Genomic DNA, 23,336 nt, shown 5'->3' with positions numbered 1-23,336 from the left:
GATAAATACAATGACTTTGGTTCTAGCAATACAAGTATGACAAAATACAATTCAATAACTTAGCAGATAACACTGTCAGTGATAGTTACATCAGGATATAATTAAATACAAAATACTACAGATTAAATAACACTTGTCAGATTACAGTACTCTAAAGTACAGGATTAAATGCAGTAAAATAGGGGGCAGATAAGAGCAAGTAAAGCGCATTTAAGGAAGAGTGTCCATAGGGAAGAAAAAGAGGAGTTCTATTAATGCTGTTATGAAACAAACAAAGGTTTTTGTTTGTGAAGACATTTTTAAGATATGTTTTTTGGTTAATATTTGTAGTTATGAATCAATAATCAAGATTCTAAAGTCTTTTAGAGGGAATCTTCCCGTGGGATAATGACCACTCTACTTGTTACCTGATTGGTTGAGACAGTCTGTGAGGTTTAAGTGATAATAATGAGTGGCCGAAATGCGTGTCGCTTTTTTTTTTCTTGAAGCGTTTTTCACTTTTGTTGTTTTATAAAAGTGTGATAGAATAGCTCAGTAATAAGGACTTGCGAGGTTCATACCATATTAGCATTGTGGATACATTTGTAATAATAATATTGTACTGTATCAAGTTAGTAATACTGTGTGGTCAGTGTATTATTGGATAAGTATAGCATGTGTGTGGCATTTCTGAAATCAGAGGTCATGAAAATAAAAGGTAATTGAATTATATTCCAGTATAGTAAGTCTTCTCTAGGAGAGAACAAGCAGCTATTTAAATTTCTCTTCCAAGGGTTTTTTTTTTATTTTCTGTAGCAGACATATTAGCTAATTCCACTTAGTCTCCTTTTCACTGCTCAACTTTATTACCCCCTTTTGTTTTTATTAATTGAACCTCACTATGACGTAGTTCTCTTTACATTGTAGTTTTATTGTAGTGCTGCTATTGGCCATCTATATATGAAGCCTATAGTTACTCTGCAGGGCTTTACCAAAAAGGTTTATATTGGCACTAATTGGAATTCCAGTGGCTTTCCACTGAAGCTTCGAGAAACTCCCATGAGAACACATACGAATCAGAAGAATTTGTATGTCATGAATTTCTGGGTTCAAAATATCACTATCATTATAATGAATGGCTATAGCCTGTAAATGCTATAATTGCCCTGTCTTCAGAATTTAACGCGCTGTGCACCAATTAGATTTTAGTGTTTTTTGTTTTGAGAGTTTTCCCATTGTTATGCATGCTCTGATCTAATGATTGTTTGTTATCTTGTGTCCTGTCTCATTAGTACTATTATATTGTGATGTTCCTCTGCAAATGATCTTTAATTGCTTTGTCTTATACCTATTTAATTTCCTACATCCACCTGTGACTGTGGATTTATTTATTTTGGCAAAGGCATTATTGGACCCTGTACTTCCTACCTTCTCTCACTGAAAATGTGTTTCCTCCAGTGTCTATCTTTAGGCACTTGGCACACAGCTTCATTGCATAAACAGTCATCATCTTCTGAGCTAACTCATTACTTAGACAATAACACGCATAGGGAGGCAAGCCATTGGCCCAAATCACACTGAACTAGTCACCTGATTGCTTAGAGTATTCTGTTATTCTGCAGTAATCCAAAGTGTAATTGTGCATGCATGTTGGTGATTTAATAGTCTAACACATGCATACCTGTCCTTTATTTGCCATCTGGTAATATGGTATAGTCCATGTCTTGCAGAGAACCGGGGTAAGGCTATCCCTTTTTTAAATTCCCATGGATCACTTCCATATCTAAAGCTTTGGGCCATGCATGAAAGAAAAAGCTAAATAGCATTTATAAGATACCATCTGTCCATTGGCATACAGAGCTGGTCATGTTTAGTCGTTGTACATTTTACCTTTTCTTTTATTTGAAAGTTACAAATAATTTGGTTCAGCAAAACTGTGTTTTTAAAATATATTGTGGCTTGTAATATTATAACTGTGACCTGATACATTTCTCTGTTCAGAGAGCCATTTTTGATAAGATAGCATCTGTTTTCATTGCAAGGAGACATACAAGATTATCTTCACATCTAACTATTATTGGGGCACTGGGATCTATTCTAGTCCTGTACAAGAATACCTGCCAAGTAAAATCCATTTGAAAAGCACTATTATAACATGCTGCCAGAGTAAGAAGATAAGAGAAGTGTATTTTACCTTGTGGAACTGGTCTGGAATGAGATGTTGCAGACACGATCTTGTACATTTGTAAGCAGTTTGTTTAGTTCTTAGTTTTGTGTGTTTTTGTATCAATTTGAACCACTGTATATCTAGATGTTATACATTTGGATGTATATTATTATTATTATTATTATTATTATTATTATTATTATTATTATTATTATTATTATTATTATTATTATTAGAGTGCTAACTCTGGTGATTTATCAATGTCACCAGAAACCCGGAATAGAATTATAGCCTTACATGTGCAGTTTTGGTGTATATTATTTGTTATAATACATGGTGACATAACAGACAGAAATTGTAGAACTAGCAGTGTTTATTTTTAATAATTGAAGACTAAGGGGTAGGTGTACTAAGATGGGCCAGTCACAGTGCAAACATACAGCAGTTTGCATTTCCGTTACGACAATTCGCAAAGTGCACATTTTGTCGTATGTACTAAGAAAAAATATGTTAATGAAGAGAGCTGCAATATACTCATTTAAATATTATTTGTGTCATCTTAGCGAGAGTTACCTATAGCAGTGGAAATGCCATTAAAATGTTAATCTACACAGCTAAAGGTTGAACCAGTGTGGGGCCTTAGGTGACCTTTTTAACACATTTTCCATCTGATTAAATCTAATCAGCCTCTTCGGAATCTGCTTCCAGTGACTTCTTAAAGGCGGTTAGAATGAATCATTTAGAGAAAAGCCTTCAAGAATCAAATATACAGTATGCATTTTAACCCTGGATGCACAATTGTATTTTTCAGAACGGACTCGATCGTCATTCCTTGAATCCCTCTAATCACTGTTGTCACTTTCTATATTAGGAAATAATTAGCATAGAGTAATGTCAACCTAACAGAAATACAGAGGTGGCTGTGGACTTAATTACCTCCTCTCAGAAATGAACCTGTAAAAACATAAAACACTACAGTAATGTATGGTATAAAATACACAATGATGCACTATGCAAATAATAGTTCTAGGCTGTATTAATCAGCTTGAAGAAGAAAGGTGCTAATTACCGAAGAACCACTACAGTTCTTCAGTGTAAAATGGTAACAGTCACATGAGAGCTAGTGGAGTGGATACATTGAGTCTCTGCATGTTGTTTACAATATTGTGAGCAAAGCAATGCAAAAATGGCAGCAAAAAAATGTTTTTTGACCAGACAAATTTAGTAACTGGTCTTAATTACAATAATGCAGTCTATATATCCAGCATTTAAATGAATAATGTGCACTTTTGCTGGCTTTTTTGCAGGCCATTTTGCTATAGTTTTTTTTTTTTTTTTTGGTTTGTTTGTTTGTTTTTATGATAAATAACATTTTGTTCACTAAATTGTTCTGTGGCACAAATCCGCATAAAGCAAAGTTTTGTGGAGATACACCAAACAAACAAAAATATTATCGAGGTCTTACTATCCTATACGTTGTAAAACAAAGCCAGCAACATGTTTGTATTCTATGTGACACATCCCAACATTACCAAGATCATACATAGTGAAGATTGTGAGCCATATTTATAAAGCATTTTCTGTCAAGTTCACCGGACTGTTTTAAAAGGAAAAACTAAATAAAAGTAAATAATAATACTAGGTAAGTGGTGACCTGCGCATAATAACACAGATTTTAATAATAGTAATAATATTAATAATGAAGATGGTGATTATGTAGTGCTTAACAACAACAACAACGTAATAATAATAATAATAATAATAATAATAATAATAATAATAATAATAATAATAATAATAATAATAATAATGCACTTTAAAATACTTAGGTTAATAAGCAAAAAGGATCAAAGAAGGAATGTACAAAGAAACACAGTTGAGATTGCAGTAAGTTGTCCATATAAATGTATAACAATAAAATTATTTTGTTGAAAATATCATTTCAACTATACTTCTATTGTCCAGCTGTCTTCTGACAGATGTACCAGGCTTCAAATCAGACTACTACAACTACTGGTACCATGAAAAAAAAAAAAGAAAATACTATGACTACAACTGTACAATTACTATGACTAATAATGATAACAATAAAACTGATGGATATATAGGGATGTTCAATAACTCTGATCTATAGATTTTACAAGTCCAACCTTTATTTTACAACAGAGTTGCCGGAGGTCAGGGTGGTAACCTTTTATTAAAACAAGACCTGTTTTGTTATACGGCAGCCCATCTCTAGTGTGTCCAATAGGAATGCATGGGCGGGGTCATGTATTTATTTCCAGTCTTTTGGATTGTTTCCAAGTCGCGTCTGGTGAGGATTGACATTCTGCGACTTTGCTCACGTCGCTCGCATCCAGTGAGGATGCAGCTTATGACCGCAAATAAGATTATTTCTGTGAAGTACAGTCTCATGATACTGATGATATTGATATAATCAAATATTGCAAGTGTCAATGAATCTTTTTTATTTTTTAATTTTGCTTATTAGGCATATAATTCACTGAATTGTTCTTCAGGCACAGTCTTGGATCAAAGCAATGAAGCAACATGATATTAAAACTGTTTTTATGTTTCCCCTAACTTTTTTTTGAAGTTTTAATTTATTTATTCATATGTTTTATATTTATTGGTAGGGGTAGTTGTATTGACCTGTATGGAGCTTTTGCCTTTAAAGGGTTTATAAAGTTTGCCTCAAATGAATGTCATAGGATCTTTAATGTTACAGTGTATATAGACAGACCCTTAGTTTAATGTCTAATCAGAAAGGGCAGCAATTGCTTGGGTTTTGGTTGCGCTATGACACAAGGAGAGGACTACCTCCTGCTGAGCCACTAACACCACTCCTTGTAACCCTTATTACCCCCACCACACCCAAGAGCTCGCCAGGACCAACCCTGCTTCCTCCGAGATATGACAAGATCATGCTCTGAAGAGGTACAGCTTCAGGCTTTATATCAGTCTTACCTAAAATAAAAAGGAAAGGGAGAGTGCACAGAAGTTCAGAATCAATTTTTGTGGTTTTGAAGTCTTTTCAAAGAGGGTCCAATTTAATCATATATGATGGGAGTAGTGAAACAATAAAGTTTAATCAAACATGTTGAGAACTTAATTTTGCATCCAAATGCAGATCCCACAAGGCATAACCTCTAGAGAAGAAATACATTGTAGTTTTAAATTAAGTTCTGTGGTATTGATTTGTTTTCAATAAAGTCGTTTTACAAATCTCAGAATACTGTGGGAAGAGTCAAGAACTGTACATCTGATTATTGGCTTACATTTCCAGGCCAAAAAAATGTCTCACAGACTGACTTTTCCCAGAGATTTCAGTGTGGAAAGTATTCTTCCTAATCAGAAGAAATCAAATCAAAGATTCTGGCTTTCACAATAGACATTCAAGTAAACCCCATCAAAAAAGCAATGGTGCAAGGTGTTGCACCTTAAATGTATTACAGTATGATAACCAGTTCCTTCAAATCCATTTCGTTTCCTCTTATACTACCCTGTATAATAGTCGATTGTGTATTTCTTATGTGTGTGTGTGTGTGTCTCCACAGTATTTTTAAGCACTTACATGGTCTGCCTGCTCAAACCATGGCAGTGTCATATTTGAAGGTGCATATATAAGTCTTCAATAAAAAGTAGCTGAATGTTTTGAAGGCATTTGTTTCTAGTTGATGATTTTTATTTTATAAAATGTAAATGTAAATATTTCTCAAGGGTTGTACATACACAGTAATTACCAGCATAAACAAGACATATTAATGTTGACAAATGCTGACTTTCTTTTCCATTACCATTAAGACTTTAGTGCCTTGAGCTGATGACACTAAGAGTATTCTGGCATAGTTAACACTATGTCAGCAGAACTTTAACACTAAAACTAGAATGTATTGTACACCAGGCATCACAGTGCAAGAGTACTTATATAGCTAACATACAACACTAAATGTATTAGTCTGATGTATCAGATTAGGGTAGTTTGTTTACCAGAGTGGTTTATTTTGAATTTGATGAAAACCAGACCACACGTATGAAGCAGTTCCAACGTGTTTCAAGCCTCCTACAGTTGCTGATTGTTTGGCTCTATATGTCAGACCGTATATGGAATATCCAGGTGTTAAGATGTCACGTAGTGGAGAATCTATTCTATATGACAGTGCTCCATTATGACCTACATTATATGTATTTGTCCTATTGCTAAATGTAATTAAATGTAATTAATTTTCCAGGTACACCTTTTAATGACCTGGCAAAGATGTGTAAGATGGTTAAAAAAAATCTAAAGACGAGCCCATTTATATAAAACTGGGGCCACCCATTTTATTAAAACAGGAATTACTAGAGGAACAAACTTTACATTGTCTTTAAGCTGAGGAAATAATAATATAATAATGTCATAATCTGTACTTCTGATGCACAGAAATGCAGAAAGAAGTACAGGTTTTGGCAAACACACATTTTCATTTAAAAAAATAATATCTGGTATCAGACTACTGTAAGTAAAATAAAGCTTTTCAGTCTTAATTCCAGGTAGTCTGTTATACAGTATTTGCACTGCCTAGGTTGTTTCACCTGGAGACTAAAATCTTCCCCACCTTATTAATGACTACTTTCCTATCATCAACCAACCAGAAACTGCTCCTAATGACTGACGTGCTTCACAGCCAGTGTAATGATTGGACCGACCCAAAGACAGATATATAAAATGAAATAAAAAATGTTTGCTACCTGCATATCACAAGCTTGTGATCACTTTTAGCAGCCCATGTTATGAATATTTAAGATATCAATATCTGTGTAAAAATATCAAAATATTCAAGTAGTTTGCCAGGAGTTTACAGTACAGGTTTGGAATGTTTCAGTAGATTTTCAACCATATAAATGTCTTGTGCTCTTTATTTCTAAGTTAGGTCTGTGCTCAGTACTAGAAGATAATTCACTCCATTTAATTATAACAGACAAATGCAAATATAGATAACTCGTTTCTTATCGCATGATTGTATTGTGGTTGCTAATTATGTTACTCAGTGTTGACTGGCAGTTGATGGGTATACTATAAAAAGCCAGTTTGTTTGCTAAATGTTCTGCAATATTTCTATATGTGAACACATGTCTTCATAAGCAACAGGCCTCAGGCTATTGCTTCTGCCTTGGTTGTCACATATAGTAACTCTTCAGTGATATATGTTTCTGTAGAGATAGGTTGAACCTTCATTTAGAGACAGGCTTTCCAATGCATAGGTCATTGCACAGCGAGGAGTCTCCAGTACTTGTCCTTGTCAGAGAAAGTTATAAACAGTATTTTTATGTATTTATTTTTTCTCTTAAAAACAGTGGGCTACATTCTTAAAGCACTCTTTTTCAGCACTCAATAACACTACCAAACCAAAAATAAATAACTCTTTCCTGTGTGTATTATATTATTTGTTGAATTATTATTTAAAATGTATTGTTTGTGTGTAAAAATTGTTTGTGTGTTAAAATGCCCCATCCAGATAAAATCGTGAGAATGCGTGGTCAACAGCGAGTGATTATTGACAAACTGGCTGTTGACCACGCATATTAGAAACCCCGTGCCGAATATGATCAGGGGATAAACTAGGTAATTGATAGCCAGTTAATCCTTCGGCCACAATATAAAAACAAGCAGCTTTGGCTGAACGTTGAGTGTGTTCAGAGGCGGAACGAGACGTGAGTGGTGAGTGGTGAGTCGTGAGACGTGAAACTAAAACTGAATGTCAAGCTTAGAGAACAATTTGCTACACGTGCTTGTTCAGGTTAGCATGATACTTGTGTTCCGTGTCTGTTTGTTAGTCTGTTTGTTTTGGCCACTGTGCCGTTTCGTTTTTAGTTCAGTGTTTTGTTTTGTTCAAACTGCACTGCTGTCTGTCTATTTTCCTGGCCTGATGTCACCACAGGAGCCAGCCTGGTCACAGTAACCCACTTGCCTTTGGAAATGTATGTAACAAAGAAAATACCCACATTCTCCTGAGAAATAACAGATTCTGCGGTACAGCTTCAGAGAGACAGCCTCACAAGACATTGCTATTGATTGCAATTTCACTTTGTCTTATGCCTCTTAAAGGGAGCAAGAGGGTATATTGATGGTCTCAGGACAACATGGGTTTCTTTATTATACGATGATGAATACTTTGGAAGGATTTTTCAGTGCTTTTTATAGTGTTTTAGTGCTCCACTAGCTCAATGTAATTTCCCTGGAGAGGCAAATGCCGGTCTCAAGTTGAAATATTGAAATATATATATATATATATATATATATATATATATATATATATATATATATATATATATATATATAACTGACCTTCAAGAAAATGTTATATATCTGTTGATGAAGTGTCATTATTTATACTGGTATGGATGATGATAACACCAGTGATTTACCCAGCAATTCGATAAACCATCAATCATTGTTCTGAACTGTTGCATTGCCATTAAAGGTAATTTGGTAATGGTGGATACAGATTTAAGGGTCAGGCATTAAGACTGAACTAATGAGCAAATAATGTGTTGTGGCATTTTGCCATATTTTATTGTGGATCAATAATTCACAAGGGAGTTCTTTGTACAATGAACCATTAATGTGAACTTTTAAAGTGGCAATGCTACAGGAGGATCCCATTGTAATATAACTGATTGTAATATAATTTAATGAGTTCTACCATGTGGCCATGTACAGATATAGACTGGAAACTACTAATTGCTAATGTAAAATAAGTGCTTTAATGAACACTGATTCAGAAAGGAGAATCCACAATTGATGCAGAATGACCATTTATTGATTTACAGAAAAGAAAACATATCCATACAGATATACAAATATGAAACATTTTTTGCCCATGGCCTTGTCCATAGGAGCTTGTTAGCCACAGAATATGTGATACCTAAAAAAATAATTGAACTAACTAACGAATGCCGGCGGGGTGGAACGAGTAGCCTCGGGCCACCTTCCCCTAAATAAGGCCGCTGCGAGGTAGAGGCAGTGGAGGAGGGGGCCAAACAACAAAACAAATGTCAAGAGGGAGTAGACAAACTGGGCTTTTATAGGGCTGATGATTACGTTATTGATTAATGGGGGGATTCTCCTATCCAGAAAAACAACAAGTTTGCAATTGAACATTCTCGATCAGTTGTTCATGCAGTCTAATATTATTCTATATTCTAAGAAAATATAATCATGTCAGCATGTCCTTTAATGATACATGGTGTGCTATTAAAGTTAAATAAAGCTGACTTCATTTGACTAGTGGAACTGAGTGAAATACACAACCACAGCTGGGTGTACTATGTTGGCGAATAGTTAAAAGAGAACATAGTTGATGGTTGCTTTACATATTATTTTGTAGTTGTTAAAATCTAAGTTTGGCTTTCTGTCTATGGCATTTATTTTGTCCTTAAACAGCTGGCCAAAACTGAAACCCAAATCCCATTCCATTTTTAGTTTTTTATTCAGTCCATAAAGATTCAGTTTCAATTTGAAATGCATTTTCAGTTTATGTGGTAATTATTACATGTAAATCAGAGTTGATTATAGAAGCAAAATCTGGCAGGGCCCTTATAGTTATGTGCCATGCAACATTTTTTGTCCAAGATTCAGTTCTCTCTTCAGTTCCTATTCTGCCACAGCATTAGAGCTCATGAGATGATGTGCGTTCGCACAATTCTCCACCATTTTTTATTTGGTAAGCAAATTAATTCTATTGCTGCGGACTGTGCTCGCACAAGTATTATTATGGGTAACAAACTCTAGTTACCGTAGCTACTGATGAACTTGACAAGTTATTTTATAGGAGACCTGATGTTCCAGCCTAAGTCAGTCGGTCACGTGACAGCCGCTCAAGACGAACTCAGACATTGCACTTGGAAGGCTGTGTAAGTGTGAGAGCATGTGTATTGTTAAAATGGCAGCTGAAGCGCGTTGGATAACACCGTTGCTGACATGAAAAAGAGACAGATCACTTTTTTATGTTTCATTTTGTACAGTGATTGATAAACCTGAGTGCTGTGATGAAGACAGTCTGTTTGCATTCGTGAGTGCTAATTATGATGACTCTGATCAAAGAACACCAACCACTGCCGCCAACTATATAATTATCAGCTGCATGGCTCCAAACAACCCTGTACTAGAACAAAAAAACTTACAACAAAGAGGGCTAACAGGACCTGTGGAAACATTAATAAAGAACCGAGCGCATTTTTGACTCACCCTGTAATACCTTGCCTGTGTATTTCCTGGTCCAGTGGCCTAGCCAGGATTTTGTTTCTGCGGGAATGGAGATTTTTGCAGGTAATAATTTATAAAAAAATTTCTGTAAATAAAATTTATCTAGACTCCAAACTTGCAATTAACTCGAAATCGCCCTATTAAGAATCATGATGTTTCACCTCACAATCACTACTATGCAGTGATCAAACATACAAATTAAATAACAGAAATAATAAACTACCTTACCTGATGTTTAGATTCCCAAGTCCATCCTCCTGTTTTTCATTGCAAGCTTGTCTAGTACTCATAGGTCTCAGTTTAAGGCAAGATTCGCACGCGACTAAAAACCTCAGAGTTTGTCAAAAGCAGACGGCAATGAATAATGAATTTCAGGGGGTGGGGGGGGGGGGGGGGGGGGGGGTCTTACGTCACCCACAAACCATCCTGTCTACAGAGGCTATTAAATACAATAATGTCTCGGATATTAATTTAAAACCGGTGGTGCAAGTACTAGCAAATGTTATCAAGTTCTATGAGCCCTGCACAGCATAGTGCCACTCATGCACTCTACATACAGCCATTCACTCTATGGAAAAAAAAAATGTTAACACAGTAGGGTGAGAATACTCAAATGTTCCCCCTCAAGGAGATCCAGATGCTGGAATGACTAGAAAGCGCTGTTTTAAACTGTTCCCTCCCTCATGTCACACAGATAAACCCTCTATGATGCATGCTGCCTCCCCGATGAAATGCTATGAGATAGGAAGTTACCAGCCAGTTGTTACGGTGGGTTGCATTTTTTCTGGAAATCTGCACCCCCTTATTTCATTTCCACTCTTATGATCACACAACATTCCTTTACTGTAAGAAAAGTTTCAAAACGTCAGCATGTCTCATTCCTTCAAGTATGTGGTGTTGGGGGAAGGGGGGGTGGGGGAGCACAGCTGTAAAGCAGCTGCTTTTGATTTAATACACAAGACAGGGCCTCTTTGTCTGTGTGAGATTACAGCAGCTCTGCTAGACTACAATCCTATTTTCAGGTCACAATCCCAAATGCTACCTATATATATATATATATATATATATATATATATATATATATATATATATATATATATATATATATATATTCCTCCCTGCTGAAGAAAAAAACATGTGCGAAAACACATTTGTTTAATTTAATTGTTTTCTTTATTGTTAATTATCACCCACACATGGTTCACATTCTAAATTAGAGCCAGATGCAGGGTTTAAAAGAGAGACAGTCAGTCTCTTCAGGGCTGCTGAGTAGTAGGAAGCAGAAGGTGTGCTCTGTTTCCGAGGAGTCATATAAAAAGTACCTGCTGTGTTAAACCTGTGTGGTTTGTTTTGGTTTGATGACAGGTAAACGGCTTAGCCGTCCTGCAAGCTAGTCAGGGAACTGCCTGTGTAGTCAGTGCTCCAACATGGAGTTAGGATTTTGCTTTTTTATTTCATTTTGTGTATTAAAAATAGTGCATAAGCACTTAAAAATCAATTTCTGTGTGTTGGGTAACGAATGACCGTGAGTGCCATCTGTGTTACAGTATATTATATATATATATATATATATATATATATATATATATATATATAAAGTAGCATTTGGGATTGTGACCTGTGTATATATATGTGTGTGCCCTTATGACCACTGTGGTTAACCAGCATCATCAAGGCTGGGTCTGTCAGATGTTACAATTCAGTTTTACACAGTGAGTCATGGAGGTTTCTGATCTATATGCAATTTTGTCAGTATTTAGTGAACAGTCTTGGCCTTATCGTTACATTATATTGCCCTTTATAAGGACCTTGTTAAATAACCACATGGCTGAAATTATAGTGTCTCATGGATTTTTGGTCGGTGAAAGTTGTTGGGGCAACTTTGCTATTGGTCATCAAACAGAAACATGTATAGAATACTACTCAGATAATCCTTTTGTAACGTGTTCTCCTTTGGTTGATCAAACATATTTTTTTTTTCCTTGATGACGTTTATCTTCATCATACAAACTAACAATCATGAACAATAACATTTCTGAAACTGAGCTTGCAATAATGCTTTGTCGGTAACACTTTATATTAAGGTGCTGCTTATTCATGTTTTATGCATGTTTTATAAATATATAATTCATGTTTAATAACTATGGCATAGAGTGTTAATAAAGCATTACAGGTGGTTTATAACCATGCAATAGCCATAGACGGAATTGCGTTTTTATAAAGGGGACAGTTTTAGCCACCTATTGAACTTGGGGGTGTTTAAACGTAATTCACTATGACTTTTGCATGGTTATAACTATGTATTAACACTCTATAATATAGTTATTAATCATCTATTATATATTTATAAAACATTAATAAGCAGCACCTTAATATAAAGTGTTACCTCTTTGTCTTTTAGACATCAACTTGTCTGGTTCTTTTGTCTAATCTGTCTTATAGCAGTATTTTCCCTTTCTGCAGATAAAAATCACCTGTACTTCCTTTCAGCTTTGTATCCTTAACCCAACCCAGACCTGGGTCCTGAATTTATGTCCTTATAAGCCCTGACTCTTGTTCTCTTTTGTCCTAATTCTATGCATTCTGAAGGAGTTCTTGACTAGGACCTTTTCAAAACAACAAAGCAATACATCCTCACACCACCTTTGGGGTTGTCAGCATCAACTAGCAGGATGTATGGGAGAAATAAAACCACTGACCTGACCAAAATGAATAAACATCCTTGCTAGTCCATCTTTTTTTTATTGATATGATTGGTATGGAGATCTTATTAAGAGATAAGAGTGGCACAAAGCTCTGTAGCACAACTGAATTTGAAGAAATGAAATGTGGCCTTGTAAAATACAGCTTGTTTTTTCAACATTGCCTCTTGATTTGCTGACATTATTTCCTAATTGTCTCCAAAAATTGTGTGGTAGTCTAACATATTTACGACAGTAATACATCAATTTAATGTAAATGTTGATTTAGCTGAAATTAGTCTGCATACTAATGAAAATGTGTTATATGTTAGTTACAGCATAGGACTGAAATGATATTCATCAACTTTAGATATAGACCTTAACAATATGGCAAAGGAAAATGAGGTATGACTGCATAGCTCTTCAGGTTTATTTATTGTATTTTGCTTATTAGAAAATATTATATATATATATATATATATATATATATATATATATATATATATATATATATATATATATAAAATACAAAAATAATATCATGTCCAAAAACACATTCTCCATGTTTACTCTGAAAGCATGCACAATTGTGTGTATGTGTATGTCTCAAGTTTCATTTAGCAATTAGTAAATCATGTATGAGTGGAGTGCTGAATAATGAAAGCATTTGCTTCTACAGTGCTGTTATGAGTAAGTTCCACTCTTCTTCTGTCTTTCTGTGTTAGTCATTCTGTTAGTGCTCCTGCAGTGTGACTTGTGTACTTCAAACCCCATCTAAAATATAAATACCTGTGTGCCACTGATAGAGATCCAGGTGCATTTTACAGCAACGCACACTGCTGATTCAGCAGGATTGCCCTAATACAGCAACTTAAGTTAATTAACCATTTTTATTATGCATGATACACAGATGCTGCAAACTCTCTCTGTGAGGGGAGGGGGGGATTGTCGCTTTCAAGATTCAATGTGTGGAACTATAGAAAATGTCAGCATCATATTTTAAAGTTATTTGATTCCTGTTGTGCGATGGGCTTCTATGGATTATTCAATATAAACTGCTTTATTTTGTCACATTTAATTAGGGAATGTGATACAATGCTATGAAATATTGTGGAATTTAATTTACAATGCAAATTGATACATGTTTTTAATAATTTATTTGTGTACATCAATATGGTACTTAAGCTGCCATGGCCCACAACCATGCTTAAAATGAACTCAAATAGAATTCATTGGCATCTGATTACTACAGAATATTCTTCCATAGATTAGTCTTCTATGAAAGCAGGCTCTCAGTTTATGTTTCTGATAATTTCAAGCTCACAACTGGTACTCTAATGTTATCACAGACAGGTGCTTTGTTTTTAACTTTAGTATTTTTCAGTGTTTTATAAGGTTCAGTAACATTACTGAAAAACTATTTTAAAACACTATGGGAAAAAGGCACCTTTTAAGATTTCAGTCAAATATTTAAGGAATTAATTTTTACCATAATGAGAACAAGATGTTTTGCCAGGGAAGATTTTAATAGATGAAAACAGTGACGTATTACCTCTCTTATCTTGCGTCAGTCAACAAAATACACATTCCTTTTTGTTCAAGGTTACATTGTGTGTCAAATTTTTAACTGCATTCATCTTTTGTCAGTTTATATAATTTCGTAGCAAAATAAGTAGCTTCAATTTTTTGAGGTTTTCAATTATTCTATATATATATATATATATATATATATATATATATATATATATATATATATATATATATATATATATATATATATATAATTTCAGGAACTGCTTTTCAGTTCTAGTTGTCTGACATGGATTTGTGTAATCAAAGCTATGTCTGCTAAAGTGTCTATAGAGAAGGAGCCACTTTGAAGTACACTATTGTGCCCTGGATGCTGTAGTCCAGGAGTGGTCAACGTTGGCCGTTCCACTCCTGGTCTTTTTCCCAACCATGTTCTAAATTGTTTAATTGAACCAATTAAACCCCCATCCAGACCCTGAAGTAGTTAATTATATATTTGTTCCTGTTAAACACCCCAGGTAGCCTATCTATGTCAGGTAGCTACAAACAGCTCCTGTCAAAGCACCTTAACAAAAAACACAATATTTGAGTTATTGCAAGAAGAACCACTAAGAATGGTTGCAAACATCATAAAGGAGGGCATAATAAATTAAGAAAATGTATTTTGTAGCTAGTTACTCTTTATTAATAATACAAATAGCAGGTTTATAATTTACAATGTTGCCTTTATCAAGAACTACACAGACATTCCTTGGTCACTCTTGTGTCAGTCAGAACAAAAAGAGTGAAATATCACATGATGACTACACATTTCCTGATAATATACTATTCATATCAGCCTGATTCATTCATGTCCTGTCCTTCTGGATGTACTATACTAGTATATGGGCCATAGAAAACCTCTATTGTTTGATACTTCTTGTGTAGATATTTTAAGGCAACTTCACAACCTTACAAATGCTCATTTTATATATGGTTCTTATGTAGCTCATTGTACATTGTAACATTTGTACACTGTACTATGCTTTTACTATGGTAAACTTTCATAAGGGAATCAAACATGTAGTTGGGTAATAACTGTGTAATAACTATGAAACAACATGTAATTACAGTATAATTAACTAAAGGGTGTTAACAAGCTTTATAACTAGGAATGGATCTGACCATTTTGTACAATTGTTAAGACACTCAATTGTGGATCTTTTGGGAGCTGGTTTGTTTATGCCTGAAACCGAATGAACACAGTTACTTCATAAGTGTTTGATGCTGTTTTTGATTAGGATTAGGATCATGGATTAAGAATCTGCCTGTACTGGGTATGGGTGTTGACTAGTGTTGACAATATCAGACAGTGATAATAAATAAGATTACAAGTTTCTGTCTTTCACTCAAGGAAGGGGTGTGGTCGAGGTCCTATTGTAAGTGACTCTGCAGCAGCAGTTGTTGATGCATAGTTCACCCCTAGTCTCTCTAAGTCTTAAGGATAAAATTGTCTGCTAAATAACAAATTAATAAAGAGGCAAGGAATGTTACCCTTCAAGACAGTGGCATCTACTTTTCTTACTATCTTAACTAATAAAGTAGCTTTTCACTTTGGTTGTAAAAAAAAGCATAGAAGATTGCTGCTTTAATTCCTATTTTCTTACTTCAATAACTTAGGCCAAGTGTGGGACAGTTTTATTTAGGAATAAAGGCTAATGCACAAAGTTGTATAATACAGTCAGCACGTAAGTCACGTTTTACTGTCCTTGTATTAAGAATAAAATTAACCCACATTAAATGAATGCACTTACCCGTCACATGCGATTTTCAACTCCGTCACCAGTTTTCTGGTACAAACAAAGCCCATCTCTTCAATTTTACAATTTATTTGATTATCCGTCACAGCCCGCATTTATTGTTATTTTTTATTGCATGCTCAAATCAAGTCTGTCTTTACTGTGCAGTTACACAGCGTTTCCTCCAGTTTCATCTGACAAAAATGCTGCAAAAACAAAGCGAATGAGACCAGTTACTGTAATGTAAAACAGTTCTTCATTAAACAGGTTTAGATACTGTGATGTTTTTTTTTTTTAATCTGTGATCTTTAGTTGCTTATGTGCATTTTCATTTGCAGGTGCACTGTGACTTTAGGGCCTTATCGAGAACTATATTCTGTAATTTTGAATACTGACTTTGGAGACTGTTTTAATTCTGGAAACTGTGTTGTTGTTTTTTAATCTTTTGCTAAATTGCATAGCATTTTACGTTTTACGTAGTTCTGTGCATCGGTAACATTTTGATTTCATTTTGCTGTTGTGTCATTAATGGTGAATTTTACATACTGCTACAATACGTACCAGATTTAAAAGTATGTACTGTATTACAGTCCACGTGTCGTCTCTTTTGGCAAGTGATATTTTCAGAATCATATCGTTCTAAATTAAAATACTACTTCTGTTGAAAATATAGTACTGTACCAACAAAATCAACTACAGTACATCTAAATGGAAGCCTACTTATTTTAAAACACAGTCTTTTCAGCTAAGTATTTTTGACATTGTATCTTTTTTGTGTTCCCTGAAAAACGTTCAAGGGCTGGAACAGGCGAAAATGAAATAATCAGATATGAGACCAGGAGTGCTGACTGTATAATTATTGAAGACAGAATAAAGAAGCAAGTGTCAGCAACACGGAACTGGTCATATGTATATCATTACTTAAATCAGGCTTAAATTAAATTCAATTATTTCATTTAAAACCACAGAAAAAAAAATTGCCATTTATCATGGAAAAGTGTGATGGCATGAAAACACCTGTGATAAAAGTTTCCGTGCACTATATCCCGGGAATGTTTTTGATCTGCATCGGGTGTATTTAATTTTAAAGATAACAGCAGATGAACACTCCTGGGAAGACTTTTCAGATGACCTTCTAAAAAAGAACAGCTGGTACAGAACATCTGTTTAAAATTAGCCTTTAAAAATAGCCAACCCCCTGCTCAACAAAGTCATCCTTTATTGCCCGTTATACTGTACATACCTGAGTACAATCATTATCATTATATTTCATACAATACAATATGTAAAACAGTAGCTGATACTTTTTGTACACAAAGGTGCCACACGTATTTCCCTGTGCTCCAGGAGATGGAGACATCAAGCTCGATAGTGCCCTCTAGTGGTATGCATTACATTAAGTGTTTATCTAGCAATCAGTAAGTATCAGTGCGTGGTATTTAAATTAATCGACACCCCCTATTGATGAGTTATTTTAATAATACATTTGATATTCATGAACGTGTTCTAGTCTATTGTTGAAGAAGCTGTCACTATAATAGAATCCAATCTGAAGTGTTCTTTAGCATGACTGCCATGAAGAAAGTACAAAATAAAAGTTTTGCTCTTTTGAAGTTACAAGAACACAGTGAAACTGGAAATATTAATGAAATAGTAAGGTCCATTTTTAATATGTAATACAATACCAAATTACTATGTAACCTACCTGAGCAATGTTTCACTTTAGCCTGTCTGAGGACATCAGAAGTCTTTGAAATAAGGGAAGGGGTTAATAATGTAAATGCTGAATTTCTTGTTCTTTTATTTCTAGTTGCATTGATTCACTAGCTTGCTGCTCAGATGCCAGGCTTTCAGTTTGTCTTACCTGTTTATGCAGAACAGAATGGAGATTATTTTTAAGTTGATAAAATGAAATTAAATGGAAGAGACTGCAGAGGAATGTAAATTAATTGCAAAACATCCTTATTTTAACTGCCATATTATGAATGAATAGAGTTTCATAAACTTATTTAAAATAAGTCTCCACCCAATTTGCATGCACATTGACATGGGTCAGTAATGCATTGTGATTTTAATAAAAGTAACTTATCCTTCCAACAGTTTCTCAGCAGTTCAAAATTGCCATTTATTCAGAAGTGTTTTTGGTCATTTATAAGGCATTTATATCTTTTCATTTCTTATTTTTTTCTTTCCTGAAGGGTAAATCTAAGCATATAAACTATGCCTGACACAACACAACTATAATAAGCTCAAGGTACTCAAGCTACACATTACTGGTTATAATTGATGGCGTAGCTCTGGGTGAACTGCAGTCGTTTACATGTTTGATCTGTAATTCAGAGCACCAACAAGATATGTTATGGAAACACATTGAAGCAATTCAGCTGTCCCGTGACTTATCCTGTGACATGCACCAGATGTTTTACTTTAGCTTTAGCCAGTGGTCTAATCCTGTAGATGACACAATGTACTGTATTTATAGTGGATAAATTCTAAAAAGATGCTTTAATTTACATCATTACACTATGATTACAGATATTAACATAACCAAAGATTAATTTCCATACACTTAAAAGAAGGCCATTTGTTTCCGCATAGTTAGTAAGTTATATTTAATGTGTGCCTATAAACAGGATAGTATATAAAATAAATCAGTATTTGATTAAATATGAAGTCCCTTAAACATTCTGTAAAAAAATTCTGTACATTAAATAAAGCATACATTTTTATTGAAATAAATGTGTAATATGTACAAAATCTGCTCTTTTGTAATCCCAGTAGTGTGAATACAATGTATTTAGGGGGATCTATAGTATGGTGGTTTGTGGGCATTATGATGTTGATTTATTCTCTGGGTAAATCAGCCAAAAAATGGCGCTATATATATATATATATATATATATATATATATATATATATATATATATATATATATATATATATATATATATAAAGCTTCAAAAACAAAAAGAAGTGTTAACAGAAATAAAAAGCCATGTATGACAGAATTCAACTTTTCTTTTTTTTCTGACCAGTCCCTGCAACAGCAGTGCTATTGTGAAGTATTAAGCTGCATTCCTGACACTCCAGTATAACGGGGTACTGTAGAGGTCTTGAGAAATATAACAGTAATGCATCTTAAATCAGTATTAAAATGCAGTTAATCTACATGAAACACAAGTGGTGCTGCCATTTAGGGGAAAAAAAACATCTGCCTTTTAAATCATTTCTACAATGTCTTATTCTCAAGATATTTGCCCCCAGATGACTTGCTAGGAGGCGAATAAGCATGTGAAAGTTTATTTAAGTACTGTAGACATGAACTGAGGCTATTGTTTAATGATTTATGTGAATGACCTCTTATAGTGATAGCTAACATTACTATGTTCACTACAGCCGCATTCTTCCCCCAATAGCCGAAACATGCAAAATACATTTGTGACCATTCTTTTAAAAAGATGAACTTTCTTATAAATATAAATGCATAAACTCACTTTTAATGAATTCAAAATGTATTTTCCATTTATCTTTCAGGAAAAAAGAAAAAGGCAAATGGCAATAGAAGATAAGAGAAGGCAGCTGGAAGATCTCATACTGCAGCTGCAACATTTAAAGGTAAGGGGCAGAAAGCAGCTTCCAGGATCGACTTCAGCAGCAAGTGAAACACAGCGTTATAGACAGGTGGCTAGTTTCACGGACTCCAAGCACCAATCTTGGACCACTCAATGTTAATTTTGGTAAGGTAGTTAGATTAAGCCTATAGTGCCGTTTTCAGTGGGTCGTTTGAGGCATTTGTTCAACAAAGACAGTGATATGCTAGTATTGACTAAAAATAATTACTTTAACAATAATTAATAATTTTTTCTGAAAAGTCACCAAACTGAATATTGTTAAAGCTAAATGGGAAACACTCACTGATTAACACCAGCAACAGCGTGACCCCAATGTGAGCTAATAACTCACTTACATAGACTAAGTAGAGTAAGCCCCCAACAACAAGCAACACAGAACTTTAGAACTCTGGCAGGAAGCAAATGCTCACCAGAGATTATAAAAATGAGAATTGAATGCCCATCCTCAGGGTGGGATACTTATGTAGCATCCCACCCCTCGGGTGGCATTCTCATATCACACCCTACCCCATGCATTATTTATTTATCAATTAATCAATTAAGAATAAACTGTACACTCATTATAAAGTCAGACAATCCCAATATAAAATCTGCGGTTTTAGTTGTAAATAATACAAAAATAAATGCTTCTCAAAAGAGTGCATAATATTTCTACATTTACGGTAACCAAGTTTCAGTCAGGATATACTATATATACTATATATATATAGTATATATATATACTGATGCACAATGAAAATGCAACAGTCTTTACATCAAGTTTTACATCAATAGCTCATTGGGCACATGCATAATGTTATTTTCATTTTAAATAGTGAGCAGATACGTTTGTTGATTGTTTGAGTAGTATTGTTCCTTGGGATAACAAAATACTGAGCTCAAGTCATGTGATTTCATAAAAACGCCAGGGGCTCAGTGTTTGGTATTTGAGTTGAGTCAAAATTGCCAAAATGAGTTGATTAAGAATCTGTATAAATAGACATTCGAAAAGACATGATTTTAATGAACTCAAGAACATCGAAAGATACGACCACACCCCGCTTGAGTAATAAATATCGCTTGTTTGCTATCGGCATGATTGAAGACGGCCTGTCTGTGAGAGAAGTTGCCCGGAGAATGAGATGTTATGCTTCAACAATCAGCAGACTAGTCCAGAGAAACCAGGAAACCGGCTCTGTGGGGAACAGGCCACCTCCTTGAAGGCAGAGTGTCACCACACCAGCCCAGGACCATCACATCTGACTGATCCAACTGCGTAATTGTTTTCAGACTGCAGTGGCTACAGCACAAGAAATTTTAGGAAGAAATAACCTGTGCTTCAGCAGAATGACTAGCTCGCCGTCTGCATGAAAATGTTCAAGGCCATTCAAGGGTAACATGTTGACAATGAGAGATGAAAACACCATCTTTTGTTGGCCATAGAACATATGAGGTGGTGGCAGAGAGGGTGGTGGAGTGTTTCATTCACCGATGAATGCCGCTTTGCCCTTGACAGACCAGACAGAAGACAATGTGGAGACGTTGCGGTAAGCGTTATGCTGACTGTTGCGTTGTTAACCGGTGCAGTGGTGGAAGAGTGATGATGTGGGAAGGAATCTCCTTTAACACAAGAATGCCTTTGGTCCAGATTGAGGGCAACCTTACTGCTCAGCGATATATTGACAAAGTCCTTGAGGCAACAGTTTTTCCATTCCTGTAAGGCAATTTGGAAGTGTCGATTTTTCCAGCAGGACAATGCAAGACCACACAGTGCTAGGATTACAATTGCACGACTTCAAGAAAACAATGTTGAGGTCTTGCCATGGCCAGCTTTTTCTCCCGACCTGAGTCCAATAGAACATCTGTGGGACAAAATCGCCAGTGCCATCCACAGGAGACAACCGCGACCAGCCAACCTTCGCCAGCTGGCTACAGCTGCACAGGAAGAGTGTTGGAACATCCCACAGCAGTCTATCCAGAGGCTGATCAGGTCTATGAGTCAACGCTGCAAGGATTGTATTTATACTCTGGGATACTAACTTTGTAATGTTTTCATTTTGACAGTGTGTCATGTTTCATACTGAAAACTTATCTTTGATCTGTATTTTTGTTCACATTTTCTGTGGTTTTGTTTGATATCTATGTTTAAAATATTTGATTAAATCCATTAGACCTGAGTGTTGCATTTCTTTTGTGCATCAGTATATATTACACCAGTAGCTACACCACAGTATTGGTAGCAAAAATGAAGCCCCTGCAGATTTAAGCTGTCCTGGGTCCAATTTTAGTTCTCTTGTAGAAAACTCAAAAACAAAGGAAACATGATTATACTGTTAAAAAGGCATGACTTTTTTATGATTTGTCAAATTACTTCACTTTTGTTTTTAATACTAACATTGCATACACATTGCATTACTCAAGAACCATTTTGTAACGGCTAATTTGCTCTTTCAAATAACTAGCTTTCTTTTTTTGGCCTCCAGGGAGAAGGTGACTTTTTGAGAAAAAGCACAAATTCCCAGTGACCGGAACAGTCTGATAAAATATAGGCCTGTGGGACTATTTACGTGACAAAAAAGCATGTGAAATAATGTGTTCACAATGGGAAGCAAGATTAACTCTCTCCCCATCTTTCTTCTATAATTAACAACTAAAAATACCACATTTTAACAAATTACAAATGATAAACACATACACTATTCTGTGAAGCAACATAAAGTGGCTACTGAGAACTAATTGATATGATTAAGTAGTTAGAAACAGCAGCTACTTGTACTTCTGCCCCTGTTTTACTGTTAGATATAAAAAACTGTAAATACCAATAGACCATATGTAACATACCAAGGGGCTCAATTGTAATGGACCGTAAGACTGCATTTGAATTAGGCATCCTTTGACAGGATGTGAGTGGTGATGTATATAAAACAATATAAGACAAGAATTATGATTTAGAAAAACATCCATATACTGTATATTTAAACCAAAAGAAAACAATAAATCACCCCTATACCAGCAATGGTATAGGGGAATCCAAAAATACAGCAGGTTTCAGTCCCAAAGGAAAAACACTCCACTACCACAATCCTCTGTGCACGAAATTGTGCTCCTTATAATCCCATGGAAAGCAGCTCCTGGGTCCTTAATCCTCCTCTGCAACAAACACAGACAATTACACGACAAAACCGCACAACACAACTCTGGCCATGTTTTGCTTTCAGCGCAGGGTAGCTGTTTCCCCTTTGTACCATAAAACTCCTCCCTGCAATCAACCCGTCACCATGGTTACTCCGATCACTCTCTGCTCTTTGGCTGATTGCAAGGGAGTCATTCCATGTACGTACA

General features: G+C 35.1%; 1 protein-coding gene across 5 annotated transcripts in view; it reads left to right on the top strand.

Moving 5' to 3' along the window:
* The window catches only part of LOC117420538 (A-kinase anchor protein 2), a 165,847-nt gene that overhangs the window by 39,226 nt on the left and 103,285 nt on the right, over positions 1-23,336 (top strand). For all 5 annotated transcript variants that reach the window (XM_059023358.1, XM_059023376.1, XM_059023354.1 and 2 more), the window contains one exon: positions 19,918-19,998. In XM_059023358.1, coding sequence (XP_058879341.1) covers positions 19,918-19,998 — 81 coding nt within the window. The remainder of the gene's footprint in view (positions 1-19,917; positions 19,999-23,336) is intronic.

The sequence above is a fragment of the Acipenser ruthenus genome, chromosome 1 (genome assembly GCF_902713425.1).
Source record: "Acipenser ruthenus chromosome 1, fAciRut3.2 maternal haplotype, whole genome shotgun sequence".
NCBI lineage: Eukaryota > Metazoa > Chordata > Actinopteri > Acipenseriformes > Acipenseridae > Acipenser > Acipenser ruthenus.
This window is presented reverse-complemented; position numbering and strand designations above follow the sequence as displayed.